This window comes from Amaranthus tricolor, chromosome 16 (assembly GCF_026212465.1).
Source record: "Amaranthus tricolor cultivar Red isolate AtriRed21 chromosome 16, ASM2621246v1, whole genome shotgun sequence".
NCBI lineage: Eukaryota > Viridiplantae > Streptophyta > Magnoliopsida > Caryophyllales > Amaranthaceae > Amaranthus > Amaranthus tricolor.
The window spans coordinates 8543723-8564521 of record NC_080062.1 but is presented as its reverse complement, the minus strand read 5'-3'; the positions used below and the strand labels follow the sequence as shown (position 1 = coordinate 8564521).

The following is a 20799-nucleotide window of genomic DNA, read 5'->3' as shown; positions in this document are numbered from 1 at the left end:
TTCTATAGCTATTAAACAAATTTGGAAAATAATTTTGCTATATTAAAAAATTATTTTCTTTTATTTTGGAAATAATATTGGAATTCGTATTGAAAAATGATATTGATTAACATTTTAGTCACATTTCAGTTTGGAAATAATATAGAAATCATATTGAAAAATAATAAAGCTGTCTAAATCTTATTCTGCACCTTAAGTAAATTCTAGTATTTTAGGAAATAATTTTCAATAAATAATCAACTGCCATGCCAGCATAATTGAGCGGAAAAATATTAAATGAGAGTCTGACATGTGTCAGTCTTGTTTCTTCATTAGTAGTCTTTATAGATAGATAATCAACTGCCACGTCAACATAATTGAGCGGAAAAATATTAAATGAGAGTCTGACATGTGTCAGTCTTTTTTCTTCATTAGTAGTCTTTATAGATAGATAGATTCAGTTTGGAAATAATATAGGAATCATATTGAAAAATAATAAAGCTATCTAAATCTTATTCTGCACTTTAAATAAATTCTAGTATTTTAGGAAATAATTTTCAACAAATAATCAACTGCCACGTCAGCATAATTGAGCGGAAAAATATTAAATGAGAGTCTGACATGTGTCAGTCTTGTTTCTTCATTAGTAGTCTTTATAGATAGATAATCAACTGCCACGTCAGCATAATTGAGCAGAAAAATATTAAATGAGAGTCTGACATGTGTCAGTCTTGTTTTTTCATTAGTAGTCTTTATAGATTATAGATATGTCAACAGGTACTCTTGTGAAGACCGTCTTTCAAAGAGACAACCTCAAAATAAAAAATATATGTTCCTATTTTTTCCTTAATTTTTATTATAATTAGGCTATTTAGCCATATATCTAACGCGTCTGTCAGAAAATAGTCTCTCTCAACAATTTGTGATATGTCAATTGATATGCTTCTATGTGGTTGATTTAAGACCAAAATGATGGGTTGGACGCGAATAAGGTCACTTTCTATTAGTTATTTTTGAGTTTGGTCGTTTTTGGATCGGTTGGTTTCGGGAGGAGTCTTATCGTGTTTGGATCAGACTTGGATCGACCCAACGAGTTAAAGAATTTTCAAAAATATATAGATTTTAATATAAGTTTTTTTCTAAAATATAGGAGTGTATAATTATTTTTTATTTTAAGAATAATTTTTTATAAAAAAGATCAATACACCTATTTTAAGGCTACAAAAAAGAATTGTTGATTTAAAATATTAAAATGACTACGAATATAGTTGGTGTTGACTAAAAATGATGATGTAAAACTAAAAATAATGACGTGTGAATGAAAACATGTCAAAATAATCAAATTTGTGTTTGGATCAGATTTGACTCATGTTTTTTAAAAAAAATTTGTTGTCATTTTTTTTTCATTATGACTCAAAATTTATGGGTTGTGACCCACTAATTTTTGTATGAAATTAAAAAAGACAATGTAGAATAATATAACTATTGTCAAGATTAAAAGGATGATCGTTTCAAAAAAAAAAAAAGAAAATCAGTGGAATGATAATGATGTAGCAAAATCAAGGGATTGACAATTATCATAAATCACACAATGTCCAGTAATGACATGATTTTTTAGAGAATTTAAAATATCCATCCACTGCTATAAATTGTGTTTATTGTTTTAAAGTGTAAGAAGTAAATTGGAAAAATAAATAATAAATTAGTGAAAAAATATATGAAAAATGGATACATAAAGTGCTTTACGACAAATGAAATGTGAAAGAATGTGATCTTATTGTAAGGGATACAAGTCAATTGAAAATAAATATATTAAAGATGAAAAATGAAGTGCAAAGTAAAGGATACATTTCAATTCAAAATATCTTATAGTAAAATAAAATCAACAATGAGAATAGGCAATTTAAAGAAAAAATTATTTATTATGATTTCGCAAATTATTATTTTTATTATGTATACTATGAGCTTTTACATACAATAACAAAAATACTTATAGAGAAGATGTAACGATTTTAGTTACTAAGAAGAGGGTCTTCGACATGAAAAGATATAAAGTAAAGATGCAAGGATTTCATATATAGTTATGCATAATGCAATTATGAATTAATATCAAAATTTCTAAATTCATTTAAGTAGCTAAAATATCATCATTGCTTTAGATTAATTATAAATTTGTATTCAAAAAATTGATCATAATTGACGAATTAATTGAAGTAATATTGTGAATTCCTATTATTTAATAATAAAAGTCATTTCTAAGCTGATGATTGACATTACAACTTGATTTTTAACCCCACTTATTCTTCTTGTTGATACTTAGTAAAAAATGGTAACAAAAAATATTTTAACTTTTAAACATATTTTGTCAAATAGGTTGAAATATTGTGAGAATAAGGTATATGAAGACCTTGTAAGAAAATAGTGCATTTATAGCTTACACCTTTGCCTTTCACAACACCTTACCCTATATTAAAGGGATTCTTTCATATACACAACCCCTTCAAATAATATCAAAATGAGATGATACTCAAACTTGAATTGAAATTGATTATCAACTTATGTTTTTCTGAGACTGTGAGAAAAAATATTATTATCGATAATAAATTTATTAAGATGAGGATGAAGAGAGTATATTTTGGGTTAGTGTATCTATATTATCATGTACAATTATGAAGTTTTTGGCTCAATGATTGTTTATATGAAGATTTCTAACCTCAATTATCATATGTTGAAAGCAAGATCAAAATGTGCCAAGGATCAATGATTAGAGTGCTTAATTGAAATGGGGAAAAATGATGAACATTATTAACCCTAATTCTTAAATCAAGCAATAAATGCACAATTAAGAATCACAATCACAACAGTGTAACATCCGTCTTTTTTTTTAAAATAATAATAATAATAATAATAATAATAAATAAATAAATAAATAAATTTTTTTTATAAAAAAAAAAAAAAAACTCCCCATTAACAAATAACTTCCCACTCCCCCCTCTAAATCTTATAACCAACCTCACTTACCTATTATAAATTAAACCAATTACCCTTAATTTCATTCACATTATTACTCACACTTCATTTTTCTCCTACAAACTCTTCCTCCATTTCCCATTTGCTTAAAAATTCAAGTCGAGAAAACGCAAGATCTCGATATTAAAGACAACGAATTCGTAGGCAGAGATTATTAGGAGCGTAAGTTGTCTAGGATCGCGTGACAAGGTAATTCTCAATGTCCATCTAATTAGGACTATCCCGTTAGTATTATGTGCTAAGTAATAATTAATGTGTTTAATAGGATGCATGATTTTATATGACATTATTTTATATGATGTTACGTTTTATATATTCTCAAATTATATTTACTATTATTTTTGTCAAAGTTGAATTTGTAATTATTATTTTGATAGAATTTATATCATTATTTTAATCTCGAAATTTGATACGATTTATTTGAAAGAGAAATATTTATGATATTAATTCCTATTGCCACCAATTGATGTTAGAATGGTGATTTGGAAAATGAGATTTCAGTTGGATATTCCTGAGATATATATTTATTGAGTAAAATTTATGATCATAAAATATAAAATGTATAATGTATGCTTGATTATATGTTTGTGTGCACGCGACTAATTATTAAAATATATTAAATCACGTAAAGTGTAACACGAGGGAAATGAAGCTCTTATATTTGTTGTGATCCAAGTATAAGGGTGATAAACAGGTTGCCTTGTTTGGTTAGTATAGCTGCCGACAGGTATTATTATTTCTGATACTTGATACGATGTTTGGTCTTCCTTCTATTTGTTGTGATCCAAGTAGAAGGGGTGTGCACACTAGGGTTCCCTGAGACTACTCTGCTGGCCTTGAATTATTTGGGGTGACGACCTCTTGATGAAGTAGGTATAGGGGTAAAGCCTCGGCCTACTGGCGTTTTCGTTCCCTCAAATTAAAAATTGATTATGTGTTTGTCATTATTAAATATCAAATTAATAAATTGGTTTATGTGATATTATATATATTGTTTTCTCAAATTGTTTTTCTTTTAAACTAGCTATATATTATTTTCTAAAATTATTTTCAATTTAATTATATTTTATTTTCTTAAAACTATTTTTCAAACTTAATCGTTTTACGGGATGAAGTTGGAATTACTTAATTTTCTGATTTTGGGAGTTTTTCCCTTGTTTTTTTTGCATTCGTATGTTGCAGGTTATTGATTGCGTGGGAGTCGTGGAGTGAGGATCACCTAGAAACATAGCTTTTGTTAGAGTCGTATTTCAGTTTAAACTTTACCTTAAGTTGTTTAAATTTTATATGGACATAGATTGCGTTTCAGTCTTCTCTTATGTTGTAAGACCCTTTGTTGGATTAAAGTTATTGAGTTATTTCTTAGTCGTTAAGCCTTACATTTATTTTATAAGAAATAGATGTGGCGGTAACACTCCCATGAGTAGGTTTTGGCTCATGTTTTTCATTAAGAGTGTTTTCAAAAGTCTGACCTATTCTGAGGGTGTTACAAAGACAAGGTCTCATACAAGATTTGCTGTAATTTTATAGTTTATTAAAGCTTATAATGTTCAACACAAATTCTCAAATAAGACGGTTTTCACGGTGAGTCTATATTTATTGGGTTGGTCCAATGTTAACTTTGTGTCTTAAAGTGATTACTTCCAAACTCAAAGTGGTTACTTACGGTTTTAAAGTAATCACTATAGTCTTAGAGTGCTTACTTATAATCATAAAGTGATTAATTACAATCTCAAAATTATCAATTACAGAAATACATTAATTATACGGGAAATTGTAAAAACATAAACCAATCTTTGCTCAATTCGTTGAAAATAAACCTAACTATTATTTTTTTTAAATAAATCCAACTATTTACTATAATTGTTGAAAATAAACTCAACTATAGTATATTGTGATACCTCAGATTTAGCTTTAAAAAATGATTGATAGACTACTCATATCAAGGTGCATCTTCTTTTCATGGGCGCTCATTTGCTAAGAACTATACAGTTAAGTGTGCTTGGTAGAAAGCAATCTTAGGATGGGTGATACATATATTCATAATTTTTGTCTTAAAGTAGGTGAGTTTTTTAAAAATAAATAATAGTTGGATTTATTTTCAGGGGATTAAGTAAAAGCTGATTTATATTAAACAATTTACCCTATATTATATAGACTCGTATTATACATTTTATGATAAAACGGTCTGCATATTGATTGGATCTTCAAAAGTTCCAACGCCAAACAAATTGGACTCTTCAAATCCATATCAAACCCATTTACACCATCCAGAACCGTATCCAGCCTGAAACCCTAAATCTATATTCTCTTTTCACTTTTCTACAATTTTAAGGGTGAAAACCACACAAACCCTCACCTCTTCTCTCCACCATTTCCTTAATTTCCTACAACAATGGCGGCCAGTTACGACTACGATGACCACCATGGAAACGCACCACCATCTTCCGCCGAATCCAACACTTACGATCCAAATTTCGTTCCAGATTCCGTCAAATCCTTTGTTGTCCATCTCTACCGCCATATCCGCGAAAAAAATGTCTACGAAATCCACCAAATGTATGAAACTTCCTTCCATACCCTCAGTGATCGCATGTTTAAGGATACTCCATGGCCCTCTAGGGACGCTATTGCAAGTTACGTCGATAACGATCATGTTTTTGGTTTGCTTTATCTCGAGATGTGGTATCGACATTTGTATGCTCGTCTTCAACCTACTCTTAAACAGAGGATTGATAGTTGGGATAATTATTGTAGTCTTTTTCAAGTTTTGCTTCACGGTGTTGTTACTATGCAATTGCCTAACCAGTGGTTGTGGGATATGGTTGATGAATTTGTTTATCAATTTCAGAGTTTTTGTCAGTTTAGGGCTAAGATGAAGTCTAAATCTGAACAGGAAATTGCGTTGCTTCGACAACACGATCAGGTTTGTTTTCTGTTTTGTCATTATTATTATTATTATTATTATTATTATTATTATTATTATTATTATTATTATTATTATTATTATAGTTTGTGTCATTTTAGCCGTAAGATGAAGTCTGAATATGTATGAATTCTTATAATTGTAATTAGATTTCCATGATTGAGGAGGAAGATTAGTATAGACATTGTGTGTGATTTTCACGCCATCTTCTTTTTAAGTGTTTGTGTAGAATGACTTTGGATAAGGTACTGATCTAGGATGAATAGAGGTACCGAGTTTAATGTTAATTTGATATGAGATGCTGTTTTATCATTGCATTCAGGAACTTTTGGAATTATATTGAAGTTTAACTGAGATGTCAGTATGTTGTCAAAAACTAATACTTTTATATGGTATTGATTTTCTTTATAATCCTTATTGTAAAGAATGAACTGGGATTAGTTAAAATTTTTTTTTTCTACAAAAAAGGATCATTTCTATTCAAGATGTAGTTCTGCTATATGATCGAAAGACTATTGGAAATATTATGCAAGGATCTGACTTATAATATTTAAATAAATTGATTGTGAGTCTGAGACCTTTCTCCTATGTGTTTACTATGGGTGTTGCTTGGTGTAGTTTTCTAGGTTGCTTTCAATTCATTGTTTGACTCGAGGCAAAACACTAATAATCATTAATTAGCTTTTGAGGTATATTTTTTGGGAAAACTACCATGAGTGTCTTTCAAAATTCAAACATATTATATTGACAGTTAACCATGAAAAACTTCTAATTTATTCTAACAACTACAACTAATAACTACTTATAGAGACTACTCTTGCATCTAATTTGACACTCACCTTTAAGTTTTTTGTTAGTTTTGATAGGATCCAGAGTTTGAGATTTTGGAGTCATTGTTTGATGAATTAATGTTGCTTGTTAGGTAATCAAATTGTATTGAGACTTGGGATGTATGAACATTGTTGTTAAAATTAATCCAATTTATTAGACCGTAGGATCCTACAATCAAATTTTGACCAAACAATCCTATCAAACATAGAATTTTAATCTTGTTTGGTCATTTTAGGATCGGATTGAGTCATACAGGCTCACAAGATGGGTAGGATCATAATGCAAAAATTCAATTTCGACGATTATGGGTAATTCTTTAATGGGGCGGTACGCTATTGACAGTGATGCATTTTTCGTACCTCAAATATTGTATAATATCAAGAGATATTCTTTCGCCAACCTAAAACACAATCTTACACCTTAACACCAAAGATTATGAGATATAGAAAGCCTTGTGATCTTCTCACCACCTTATTATTTTCTCTTCCTTTAGTGATGGTGGTTGTATTGATTGATACAAAAGTAGCTGTTAGCTTTATTGATATTCATTAGTGACTATAAATTATAAACCTGTTGACGTGAAAAATTTTCTTGTTTAAATTGATCTCCTTCAGGCATGGAGTGTATGTGGTGTTCTCAATTACCTGCAAGCACTTGTTGATAAGTCAATGATTATTGAAATTTTGAAGCGGGAGAAAGAGGGACTTGAACGATTTACTGCAGATGATGGGTATGATTATAATGGTGGAAGTAATGTTTTGCGAGTATTGGGGTACTTCAGCATGGTGGGCTTGCTTCGAGTTCACTGTCTCTTGGGGGATTACAACACTGGGTTGAAGTGCTTACTTCCAATTGACATTAGTCAGCATGGTGTTTATACTACTGTAATTGGAAGCCACATCGCTACTATTTATCACTATGGTTTCGCAAATCTTATGCTACGAAGGTATGTTTTTTTTAGATTGTATGGTTGTTGAGGCTTATGAATGTTTCACTAATCTGCTAAAGCATGTTCTTTGCAGATACGTTGTGGCGGTTCGCGAATTTAATAAAATTCTTTTGTATATCTACAAGACAAAACAGTATCATCAGAAATCTCCGCAGTATGAGCAAATTCTGAAGAAAAATGAGCAGATGTATGCTTTGCTGGCAATTTGTCTTTCTCTCTGTCCCCAGACAAAGCTTGTTGAAGAAACTGTGAACTCGCAGCTTAGGGAGAAATATGGTGAGAAGCTGAGTAGGATGCAAAGATATGATGATGAGGCTTTTGTGCTGTATGACGAGCTGTTCTCTTATGCATGTCCCAAATTCATTACTCCATCAGCTCCAAACTATGATGAACCACTTGTTAATTACAATCAGGTGAATTATTGTTTGACATATGAGTGTTGTATATTTTTTTTATTTACTTTTTATGGTTAATATATATTGGTTGTTAATTTGGTATGATCTTCGAGTTGTAGAGTATTCTATATTCCTATCACTGGATGCGGGTGACACTCACCTCAACAAGTTTCTACAGATCAAATAGATTTCTGGTTGTATGTTTGAATATATAAATCTTATGATCGATTGTCTTCTAGCTAAGCCATTTGGAATCCATATAGATTCTGTTTAAATTGGTTGTGTATTGCAGAGTTAGAGATGCAAGGTTTATTGAAATTGGTTTTTTGAAAGGTTTATTTGAATATTTGCATAGCTTTGATGTGGACTTTTGTTCAAATTTATCACATTTGAGTCTCTATTTGAAGTTGTTTCTTGCTCTAATAAAAGAACAATCTGTTCTAAGGACTGTTTCTGGTATCTCGTCTGAGAAACTCCTAGATTTTCAGTTTAGTGATAGTTCCCTGCTTGTCCTGGAATTTTGGCGGATCATGACCCCTTCCCCACTGTTCTCTGTTAATTGAAGCTTGTCAGTCCTCTTGCCTCTATTCTGTCTTTATTTCTTCTCTATTGCTATTTGATTTGCTTTATTCCTCTCCGTACAATTAGCCATTGGGGTACTTTTTGAATAGATAGATCAAGTTACCAGGAATAGATCTGCTTGAACATAGAGAATAATATGATTAGGTGCACATGCTTTATATGTTAACTCAAGTGGGTTGAACCTAGGGAAAACATCATCCATTGAGTTTGGGTACTTTGTCTAGTTTTTAACTTTTCGAATCACTGACTGTAATGTGTTACTTGTTACTGATCTGATTTAGTATGTTTACATCTTCTATGCATCCTAGAGGACTGCTCTTCTTCAAACTATTAATTGTGTCGATTATTTTTATTCTTTTGTGTGTTCATGATGTAAATAACAAATATTGATGACTGTTAAGATACATTTGTTTCTAAATTGATTCGGTTACTAAATCTTATACTCCCTCCAATTCACATTATCCAATGTGCTAATTCCAATCCTAAACATATATAATTGTGCATAATTAAAAATTGTAAAAAATTAATATTAAAATTTACTTTGAAACAAATTAAATAGAATCCCACTTGACTAGATTTTGACATCTAGATAAAGAATAAAATACAAATTAAGAGTGATCAATGAATAGTATAATGAAATTAAATGGGACAATGTTCTGAATTTGAGGGAGTATGATGCTTTTTAGTAGGCTCTTACTTAGTACGGGTTTGCCTTTTGGGTTGTGGCTGTCTTGGACGTCTGACACATGCATGTGGATGTGGATTTGCAAATAGGTTGAGTCATGCCCCTTACAACTCTTAAAGTTGTTTCCCTTGTGACCCTTGATAATTATGGATTATGGAACCTATTGATGCATCTACTGATCTACATGATTTATTTTCCAATTAGTGGCATATATGCTGTTTGGTATTTTGAGTATTCGATCGCTGTCTCCATCTCATGTTCATTTTGTGCCATGATAAAACTGCATTCGTGTAACTCGTCTATTTGAAATTGCACTATGCAGGATGCTTACAGACTTCAATTGAAGCTTTTCCTTTATGAAGTTAAGCAACAACAACTACTGGCCAGTGTGCGCACCTTTTTGAAGGTGTACTCTACCATATCGCTTGGCAAACTTGCTACTTACATGGAAGTGGATGAAGCTACATTAAGGTGAGAATTTGTAAATGTCTAATCATTGTTGTTGCTAGGTTTTGGGAGGTCCTTAACCTTTATTCATTGTCAGGACAATCTTGATGTCCTATAAGCACAAGACGCATGCTGTTGATGCTGAGGGCAGGATTATCTCCAACGCTGATATTGATTTCTATATTGATGACGTAAGTCCATTTAAGCATCTTTCTCAGATATATTTATATGCTTCTATTCTTGCACACATTATCTATTGCATTAAGCTTGTAGTTGAAAGCCGATGGCACTTGTGTAATCACGCCTTTGTGTATTACACATCAGCTATATTTAAAAACGTTAGATGTGAGGTATTGGGACATGCTTTTGACTTTTGATGCTATTCCAGGATATGGTACACATCATCGAACCTAAGCCAATCAAACGATATGGTGATTATTTCATGCGTCAAATTGCCAAGGTAAAATCATGTTCACTTTAACGCCTTCTGTACTAAATGAATGTTTTTAAACTGAACTTGTTGGCAATTTCTGCAGCTTGAAGGCGTGATGAATGATATGGACAGGATAAAGTTGGAGTAGATTACAATCTTTTTGTAGAAACTATTTGCTTTTCATTCTACCCATTTACTTCTATGATGTTGCTCGGATGCCAAAATGTACGCTTCTTTTAATGTATTCTCGTTTTATTTTTCGTTTACCCAGTTTTGAAATCTAGTTAGATGAAGATCTATCCGCGGGAAATAGTCATAATATTTCAAAGTGATTCTGGCCTTTCTGGGTATATTGATTTTGATTTTAGTGAAAGTGTATTGCCTTTACCTTCATACTTTATATTTGCTACAATAAATTAGTTTCATCTTCTCCATGACATGTTAAAAAGAAATATTATTATCAGTAGCAATACACACAAGTGCAGACTGCAGAGTGAGCATATGTAAATGTTTAGTTCAACTGTGATTCTCTATTTAATACTTCTGGTGCAGGTGCTGTTTTTAAATATCACACAGGGTTGAATGAGAATTGCTATTCTTAGGGCTATTCACGCTCCATTAATATTCCTATAGAGCTAGTTTATGGGGCGGATTGGCTCGTTAGGTTGATGTTTTGATATATTTAACGGGGAGAGAAAATTTGAACAAAATTTTTTTAAAAAAATTCTTAAAATAAGCTTTGATAAATTTTAATTTTCAAAATTAGCATCAGTCAGTTGGAATCTATGGTTTTTTTTGTTTGCTGTTATTGTTACTATAGCGAACAAACAATTTGGCAAAGAAAAAGTTAAAAAGTCTGCTTCTTTGTTCGCTGTTAGTAATAGCTACTAATAGATTACTAACAACGAACTTAAAAGCTGATTTTTTTAACTTCTTTTGTTGTATAAACTAGTCGATTTTTGTATGCTGTTATTAATAACGAACTAATGTTTTATAAAGGTTCGAACTTTTTATTTTTATTTGTTTTGGAAAAATTACCCTAAATAATTCCTTTTTTTCGCGATTTTTTTACAATAATTCAACCTATCGATTAACAATAAATAATTCGAAATTAGGAGGGTCTTTGTCTTGGGTACACTCGGGTGACCTGCTATCTATTGTAGCAAGTCATTTTGAATAAAAAAAAAGATAAATTACGAACACATTACAAAAAAATTAAACCCTCCTAACAACCTAGCCCCATTGCCACCATCTCCCGCTCACCGGAGACACCACCACACAGCCGCCAACACCATCACCACAACTTTTATTTTAGTGGCACAAAACCCCACAATTTTATCCACCCACAAAATCGTAGAACTCTATCTACATTCGCACCCAATTTTCATATATTGATCAAAAAAATTTGACTTAGCTAGGTGGTGGTTCGAGAGGTGTTGGGTTAGTGACGGCTAGGTGAAGGTGATGGCCGGTTGTTTGCGGTTTAGGAGAAGGAGAAGTGAGAAGATTTTCAGAAATCGGGCAACGGTGAAGAGGGAAATTAGTGACTGTGGTGAGAGGGAGTGGAGAAGGGGAGGAGGGGGAGGGCTGGGGACTCGCTAGAAATGAGAGAGGGGAAGAATTGGTAGCAATTGAGGAGTGAAGAAGGAAAAATGGCTGAAGTGGAGGAGGTAATGAAAGCTCGTGCACATATGCACAACATGAAGCATCAAGGGTAAGGGGGAGGGAGGGGTGGATGGCAGGGAGGGTGGAGAGGGAAAGTGGTGGCCGGCCGGAATATGGGATCGGCTGAGGTTGGGTGGTCGGGGTGGGGTGGATGGGTGGTTATTATTTGATTTTTTTTGTTAATATTTTTGTATTTTATTTTATTTTATCTTTATTTTTTATAAGTTTACCTCTAAAAACAGGTAAAATTTTTATGAACAATATTTTTGGATAACTACGTCAATAATTGGAATTATTTATGATTAATCAATAGGTAACATTATTATAGGAAAATCGTGAAAAGATTAGATTATTCAGTGTAATTTTTTCTATTTTTTAAAGGTTCAAATTTTATACCCATCTGCTTTTAAAGATTTATACGTTTAACCGGCTAAACTAGCTTCCTTCTTCAACCGAACATTACTACTTATCTGTAAAAAAGAGTTTTCCTTCATCAATAAGATTTAACATCCATCTTCAACCCATCATCCACATATTTAACATAAAAACTAGATTTTAATTGCCTCACCAAAAGGATGAAAAGGGGTGGTAACTGAATATACACCTTAGGTTATCAGATATCTAACTTTTCCCACCACATCATGATTTCAATTATCAACTATCCCCAAATATAATAAAAAAATTCAATGTATAAAAATCGTAGATCCTAATTATAAAAAAATAGTTCAATCCTATTGAACTTATCAAGAAACCAAATTCTTGAAAATCTTTTTAAGTGGCAAAAGAATCAAAAATCCAGTCCCTGCAATGTCAAATGAAACTGAATATAAACAATAAAAGAACAATCAATACCACAAACATTAACAGTACAGAACAATAAAGAAATAAACAAAGAAAGTGAAAATAGTAAAATCCCATATTTTTAAATAAATCAAAAGCCATTAAAATGGAAGGAAAATCAGAGATTAAATACAAAATGATGAACATAAATGAAAAAGTAATCGAAATTAAAATTTAAAATTAAAGAAAATCCTAACTTTCGAGAGTCTATTCCCATTATATTGCTCAAAAAAAAAATAATTCCCACTTTGCATTATGTGAGAAACTATTTCCCACATTACCGTCCACGTCAGAATTTTTTTTTTTTTTTTTTTTCAGACAAAACCGCCACTTGAGATGGCGGTTTGCCTTAAGCACTAAACCGCCACATGAAGTAGCGGTTTGCTTATTAATTTTTTTTTTTAAAAAAAATAAAATGACATGCTGTTTTGTACTGCTATAAAACCGCCACTTGAAGTGGTAGTTTGCTTACTTTTTTTTTTTTTAAGAAAAAAAATTTAATGATGTTTTGTACTACTACAAAACCGCCACTTGAAGTGGCGGTTATCTTACTTTTTATTTAAAAAAAAAAAATATTGTTTTGTACTACTACAAAACCGCCACTTCAAGTGGCGGTTTACTATTTTTTTTTTTTAAAAAAAAAAAATTAAAATCCACAAAACGCCATTTCAAGTAGCGGTTTAGTTCAGATCTCTTAACAAAACCGCCATTTCAGGTAGCGGTTTTATTAAAAAAAAAAAAAAAAAAATCTGACGTGGACGGTAATGTGGGAAATAGTTTCCCACATAATGCAAAGTGGAAATTATTATTTTTTTTGAGCAATATAATGGGAATAGACTCAACTTTCGAACATTGGGGATTTCAATAATACATGAAATTTAATTAAAGGTGGGTTAGTCACAGTGGCCGTCGGTGGTCTTCACGGTAGCAGCCTTGCAGGTGAAAGCTAGTGAAGAAGAAGAGACCATGAAGGTTTAAGGAAGAAATCAGATGAAGAGACTATGGTGAAGGTTTAAGGAAGAAATATGACAAATGAAGATGAGGAAGATGGTAACTCGATATTCGAGGTTACTAAATTCAGAAACGGATGATATAAAGTTCGAACCTTTAAAAAATAAAGAAAAATTCAAACCTTTAAAAGCGCATAAACTAAAGTTCGTACCTTTTAAATCAAATTTTTCCATATTAAATACACTCTTAATTGACTTGTTTCATTCATCAAAAAATCAATATCAACCAAAGAAGCAATAACACGGTTTTGAAGGTATATTTCTATAACTTAGGTTGAATACTTATTAGTTTTAATGATTATTTGATTTACTTAATAATATTTATTAATATTATTATGTTATTTTATTGGTAAATGTCAAAGTTTCATTCAATAGATGAGCATTGTCATTGCGGTGATGAAGTCAAATGCGATTGTGATTGGAGCGATTTTGATCATGACAACCAATATGTTGCTTGTCCATTTTACCATGATGAAGGATTATGGTGTATCTACTTTAGGTGGGTTGTCCAAAGGGCACCCAATGGCAGAATGACATTATTATTAAGTTCGATAGAGAGGTGAAGCTTAAAAAGTTAAAAAAGCAGGTATAATTTCCTGAATAAACTATGTAATTTGTCATCGCAGTGGTTCCATTAATAATGATATTGTGTCGCACTTTTTAGCAATATTTTTCCTATTTTATTTCGATTGTTTGTTTGATTTATTTGCAATAAATACACTACTCTAAGCTAAACTAAGCCATTATAGGCCAAAGCATAATTCAAGGCAAAATAATTCATCACTGAATGCTTCGAGCATTCATAAGTCAAAGGATTAGCATACAATAACAAAACATATATTATAACACTCCGAGATTTTAATGATATAATTAATTAATATTATAATAACCCTTAGAGATTTTATAATTACATTAAATTATTTTTAGTTAATTTTTAGTATATTACTTTCATACACGAATTTAAATGTCAACAGGGTTATATAAAAAAATAGAGTTGCGATTACGAAAATAAGGATGGTTTGAATTAAAATTATTACTTTATTATTTTGTGAGCACATCAAAGTTGGGTCTTTTAGTTGGGATTTACAAGGAGGTTAATCAAAAATAAATAAATAAATAGGTAGCCGGCTGCTTGTGGGTGTGCTGCCAGCAGGACAGCAGCCGCGTGGTGGTTCCTCCACCATCCCACACGGCCCTGGGTCACCACCACCACATCTACCACTTGTTTTTTCATCCCTTTTGTAGCTTCACCTTTGCAAGCCTCTCATCTTTACTCTAAGTGATTTTCCTAGTTTCTAATTAAATTTTATTAAGTTTATGAGTATAGTGTTGATGTTTGCCTTATGATTAGTGAATCTTACTATGAGAAATAATTAAAAGTGCTATCTTTGAATATTAAATAATTAGGGTTTGATTTAGAGTTGAAATTAGTAATGGTGTGGGCATTCATGTTATATTTTGGTGGTGTATTAGTTTTATTGATTCTTGCTATGGATAATAGTTAAAAGTGTTATCTTTGAACATGAAATGACTAGGGTTTGGATCTAGAGATGAAATTATTAATAATGTGTGTTTTATACTATATTTTGGTGGTGTGATGATTGATTAAATAACCTTAAAAGTTGTTTTGAGACTTAGTCAATTGATTATTGCTGTGATAATTAGTAATGGTGATGATTTTAGTTGATTATGGAAGTGACTTTGGTCGTTAAATTAGGAATAATAGTTGTTAATTGTTGTGGGTTGATTGTTGTGAATTACAAGTACTCTTATTAGGCTGTTATTGAAGTCATAATGCATAATTTTAGTAAGGCCATGAGAATAATATCAACTTATTGTAGAAGGTTGTTAAGCTACTTGTGGTGATGCTCGATTGTAGTCTCTCTAGCTTTGGAGAATGTAGCAAAAGATGTTGCGATCTGACCACTTTAAGAATTGTCATCATGTCATATTAGTGTTATATTTAACATTGTGAGACTTAAAGAGTGAATTGTTGTTTTATTCTTTTTTTAGATAATGTGAATCGTTATAACTCAAAGTTAATTGATGTAAGGAAACGGCTCACATAATTCTTTTATTCTTTTTTCGATGGAAAGACTTGTGCTATTATTGAATTAATGATTATGATTGGTGATGAATGAGTTACGTACGTGCTAGAAGTAATTAAAAACTTGTCGTGAATGGATGATAGTGGCTACTTTGGCTTTTAGCTGGTATGGCAAAGTAGCTAAGGGAACTTATTAGTTCTATTCCTAACGTGTATAGGTTTCTAGTTCATAAGAGGAAAGTAGAACCTTAATTGGGTGACTTTTGTAACTTTTAGTCGTGCAGTGACGCTCACAGGTACGTACACGCAGTAATTAACTATCATGTTCATTGTTTCAAAGCATTATTAAAATTTCGTGATTATATGCATCGTATTAGAATCATAGAGCACCGGAAAGTAAACTATGCTATCGAATAGTCATAATAGTGGTACAGGCAAGTAGAATGAAAGTATTAGGAGACTATGTGAACAAATTTCTAAATAGTAGAGAATACACTATGGTTGCGTGTAGTATCGAAGTGATTCCCTAGTTATTGAGCCTTGATTTTGATTAGTCAGCGTGACTCAATTGGATTTATGTCCAGATGATTTAGTAGTCCCCTAGGTGAGATCCAATGGGATCACCGTAAGGGGGATATGAGCATACTTTTGTCATTGGGCGCCGGGCGGTCGATATCGCCCCTTGACCGAGGTGTTACCATGCGGACCTTGCAAACCCCAATATGGTGGCCTCTTCACTGGATTGGTACCCTAGTGTGTTAGTTTTTCCCGAAGGTAGGACCTGAGAGGGTTAGCTAGAATAAGCTCATACTTTGCCATGGGCGCTGGGTGGCTGATAACGCCCTTGGCCGTGTCACTATGCCACGAATAAAAAAAAGATCCACTACTTTTGAATATACTTCGAGGGATTAGTAGTTGAAAGAGAAATCATGAGTAAATATAAGTGTTTAGACAGATGAGTAGATTTGTTATTGCTGTGCTATATTGTCGTTTATCCCTTTGTTCTATGATTCTAATTGTTATAAGTTTATTGATTACTGACGTGTATGTGTTTGTTGTTGTTTGTTCTTGACTCTCTGTGATGTTTCTGCTATGATACATTTGGCTATGGTCATTATGTTGAGCAGCAGGGTTATCATAGATAGACATTACAGGTGATGGAGCTTCTTTGCATTGCATACGGGGGGGAAATGAGTGAGAATCTTAAAGTAAACAATAATCTTATTGTCTACATGTAGTTTCTTTTTAATTAAGTTGTCTATATTTTAAGTTTGAGGTACATGTCCTCCTTTGTATAAGTTATTTCCGCTGCGTTGTTTTTATGGTTTGTATGATTTAAATGGTTTAACATTCTCTTTCTTTCTTCAAACTCAAGCGTTTACATTGGAACCACGATCCATGCTTAGCATATCGACCGAGGATTAGGCGATGATCAATCCGTCGTGATTTTTTTGTTACAAGGCTGATGATGCCTCATCGTTATTATGTTTTATTGATCTTTGTTTGTTTAGTGCGTCCAAATTTAGGGCAGATGCTGCTGAAATTTCTGCACAATCTTGTATGGGAGTTTTTCTACCCCTTTAATTAAACCATCCATCTTTCTCTTTTTATTTTTATTATTTATTATATATTTTATATTTTTTTATGTAACACCCGAATTTCCTCCGTTTCCTTGCGGTTTTGGTTCCATATAGAGGGTCGGAGATTCAGGAGTGTTGTTATATATTTATATATATATATATATATACACATATATATATAATACATATATATATATATATATATATATATATATATATATATATATATATATATATATATATATATATATATATATATATATATAATATACATACATACATACATACATATATATATATATATATATATATATATATATATATATATATATATATATATATATATATATATATATATATATATACATATATATATTTATATATATATATACATATATATATTTATATACATATGTATATATATATATATACATACATATATATATATATATATATATATATATATATATATATATTTATATATATATATACATATATATATTTATATACATATGTATATATATATATATATATATATATATATATATATATATATATATATATATATATATATATATATATACATATACATATACATATACATATACATATACATATATATATATATATACATATACATATACATATACATATACATATACATATACATATACATATATATATATATATATATATATATATATATATATATATATATATATATATATATATATATATATATATATATATATATATATATATATATATATATATATAACAAAAAATATACAAATATTCAATATCCTCTGAATGCTCAACACATACACAAGTCAAACAAAATATATACAAATCTAAAATTATCACCCCTACCCTATCTAACTGTGATGATTTACTACGCCTCTTATAATAGTAAGAGGCGGTCATGTTATAATCGGGAATAGGAGGTGACTGATACCGTGATGGCGCAACCTGGAAGGACCATGCACCAATCTAAATGAAAGTCAAGAGGAGGAGACAAGCTTTGCACCTCATCAGCAGAAGCCGAAGGTGGTGCTTGATTCGCAACGTCTGGAATGAAGTGCTGGAACTGCGACTATAAGAGTATGCCATGTGCAATCTCCTGCACCGACTCCTCCTAAATGGAGCGAATAACGGCTTCCATGCCTTGTGCCTGCAATCACAAATAAAATAAAACAATTATAACTATGATAATGGTAGGTTAAATTATTAAATGTGGAAGAATACTTACATAGTGGATCATCATCAGTGTTGCCAAAGCGTATTGTGATGCAACGATGATAACTCATGGAGTCATCCATCGACGAGTGATGGAAAGAACAACTCAACCACTATTCCTGGGTTAGAATATTACATTGCTTTCAACAAGCGTGGATGGAGAGGATAAGAGACTTCCTATGTACCATAGATGGACAACATGACTTGTTGCTTAGCACACCATTCCAACTTATTTGTCACATCTATACTAAATTGGTCTTTAACCTTATTTCGCACGATAGAGACCTTAATTGATGGGTATTGGGCAACAAAATTTCTAATTGAATTGTCAATCACAGAGGATGTCAAATGAATGTGTGTAACTTACACATTATCACTACCTAATACACAAGAGTCATGCTTCCCTTTGTAAGTTACATTGTGCCATGAAGATGAATAAGTATTTTGCATAACCCTTGTTTTCCAAGAACATCCTCATTACACTTCAATGCAATGGCAATCTAGTTGGAAGTCTTTGTTCTATACTCAACATTTCTACGAATAAGATACAATCCAACATTTTCCAAGAAAACTCCTTATTGTTAAACACCTGACCATTTTCAAACTCTTCTTCTTCAGTGAAAGTGGTATCACAAGCTCAGAACCTCCAAGAGTTGTCCTCTATATGATCATCTAAAGGAGGAACTAGAGCATAAGGTGTAGGAGGAACAATTGTAGGAATGGAAGCCCCTTATTTTTGCTTCTAAATTAACCCTATGTGATTTAAACTTCCATGTGAAGGGACTCATATGGAGTACAAGATGAGGATGGAACATAGGGATTTTGAGTTTCTTAGGTTAAAAAGTCATAGAAGAAGGAGGAGTAAAAGTTACATTCAACACTTGATTTATTTCTACTATATTCACATTTTAATTCCTAAGGGTACCTCTTTCACATATAACTCCAAAGATGAAATAGGGTTAGACTCTAAATCCTCCCACACAACCTCTAATACCTCCTCATACTCGATGGAATAGGCTAAGAATTGAGCATTCATTCCAGATTTAAAACTTATGTTCACAACTTGTTTTATTCAATATATATATATATATATATATATATATATATATATATATATATATATATATATATATATATGTACATATATATATATATATATATATATATATATATATATATATATATATATATATATATATGTACATATATATATATATATGTACATATATATATATATATATGTACATATATATATATATATATATATATATATATATATATATATATATATATATATATATATATATATATATTCGTTAATTAAGCATGGCTGTAGAGATGAGCATCGATCCCTTTAGCAAGGTCAAGCAGATAGTCTATGTATAATTTCGCCTCAGGAAGATTTGCCTCATTCTCATACTCATAACCATAATTCACTATGCATCCTGACTGATCTCCTTTCGGAATTGCATGCATATGTGACGTAATGTTGTTGGCGAAGAATCCGTCAGGATAAATATACTTTATTTTCCTGTTCTTCATATCTAACTCTTCAATTTTTGTCCTTATGGAAAGCTTGTTATCATCTACACTCACAGTCACAAATCACAAAATTATATTATTAATTTTCATAATTCTGATCATGTTTCTATTTAAAAATTCTCTATTTTTATTACAAACTCACTACAAAAAACATAATTTTGGTAAGGTACTGAAGACGACGGCGCCGAGTAGAGTGGGACGACACAAGGTTGGTCACCATTCGTCGCCATAAAGTTATTTGGTCAAGGCGACGTCTTTTAATCGTCGTCAAACTCATCACCTAATTTTTTTTTGCCAAGGAGGGACGAATGAGGTTGGTCGCCTGCTAGTCGCCATGTTTAGCCGGGTTTTATTTTTGCTTTTTTTAGTGGGCGACGACTGAGGTTGGTTGCCAGCTTGTCGCCATTTGCTTTATGCACGTTTGCCAATGCACCAATTCAATTCATAATATGTCTTATTGTGCATAATTAAAAATTATAAAAAGTTGATATTAACAATTTTCACATTGAGACGAATAAAAAAAGATCTCACTTGACTATATTTGAATTTATAGATTAAAAATACAATATTAAGAGTTAAATGTGAATAGCGTCCAAAAAGCGAATGAGACATTAACTATGAA

General features: G+C 31.3%; 1 protein-coding gene across 1 annotated transcript; it reads left to right on the top strand.

Moving 5' to 3' along the window:
- The first annotated feature begins 5247 nt into the window (after nt 1-5247).
- LOC130802849 (uncharacterized) lies at nt 5248-10777 on the top strand. Its single transcript, XM_057666944.1, has 7 exons — nt 5248-5935; nt 7381-7712; nt 7789-8128; nt 9700-9848; nt 9922-10015; nt 10213-10284; nt 10361-10777. The coding sequence occupies exons 1-7, from the start codon at nt 5405-5407 to the stop codon at nt 10403-10405; spliced, it is 1563 nt and encodes a 520-aa protein (XP_057522927.1). The 5' UTR covers nt 5248-5404; the 3' UTR covers nt 10406-10777.
- The last annotated feature ends 10022 nt before the right edge of the window (nt 10778-20799 follow it).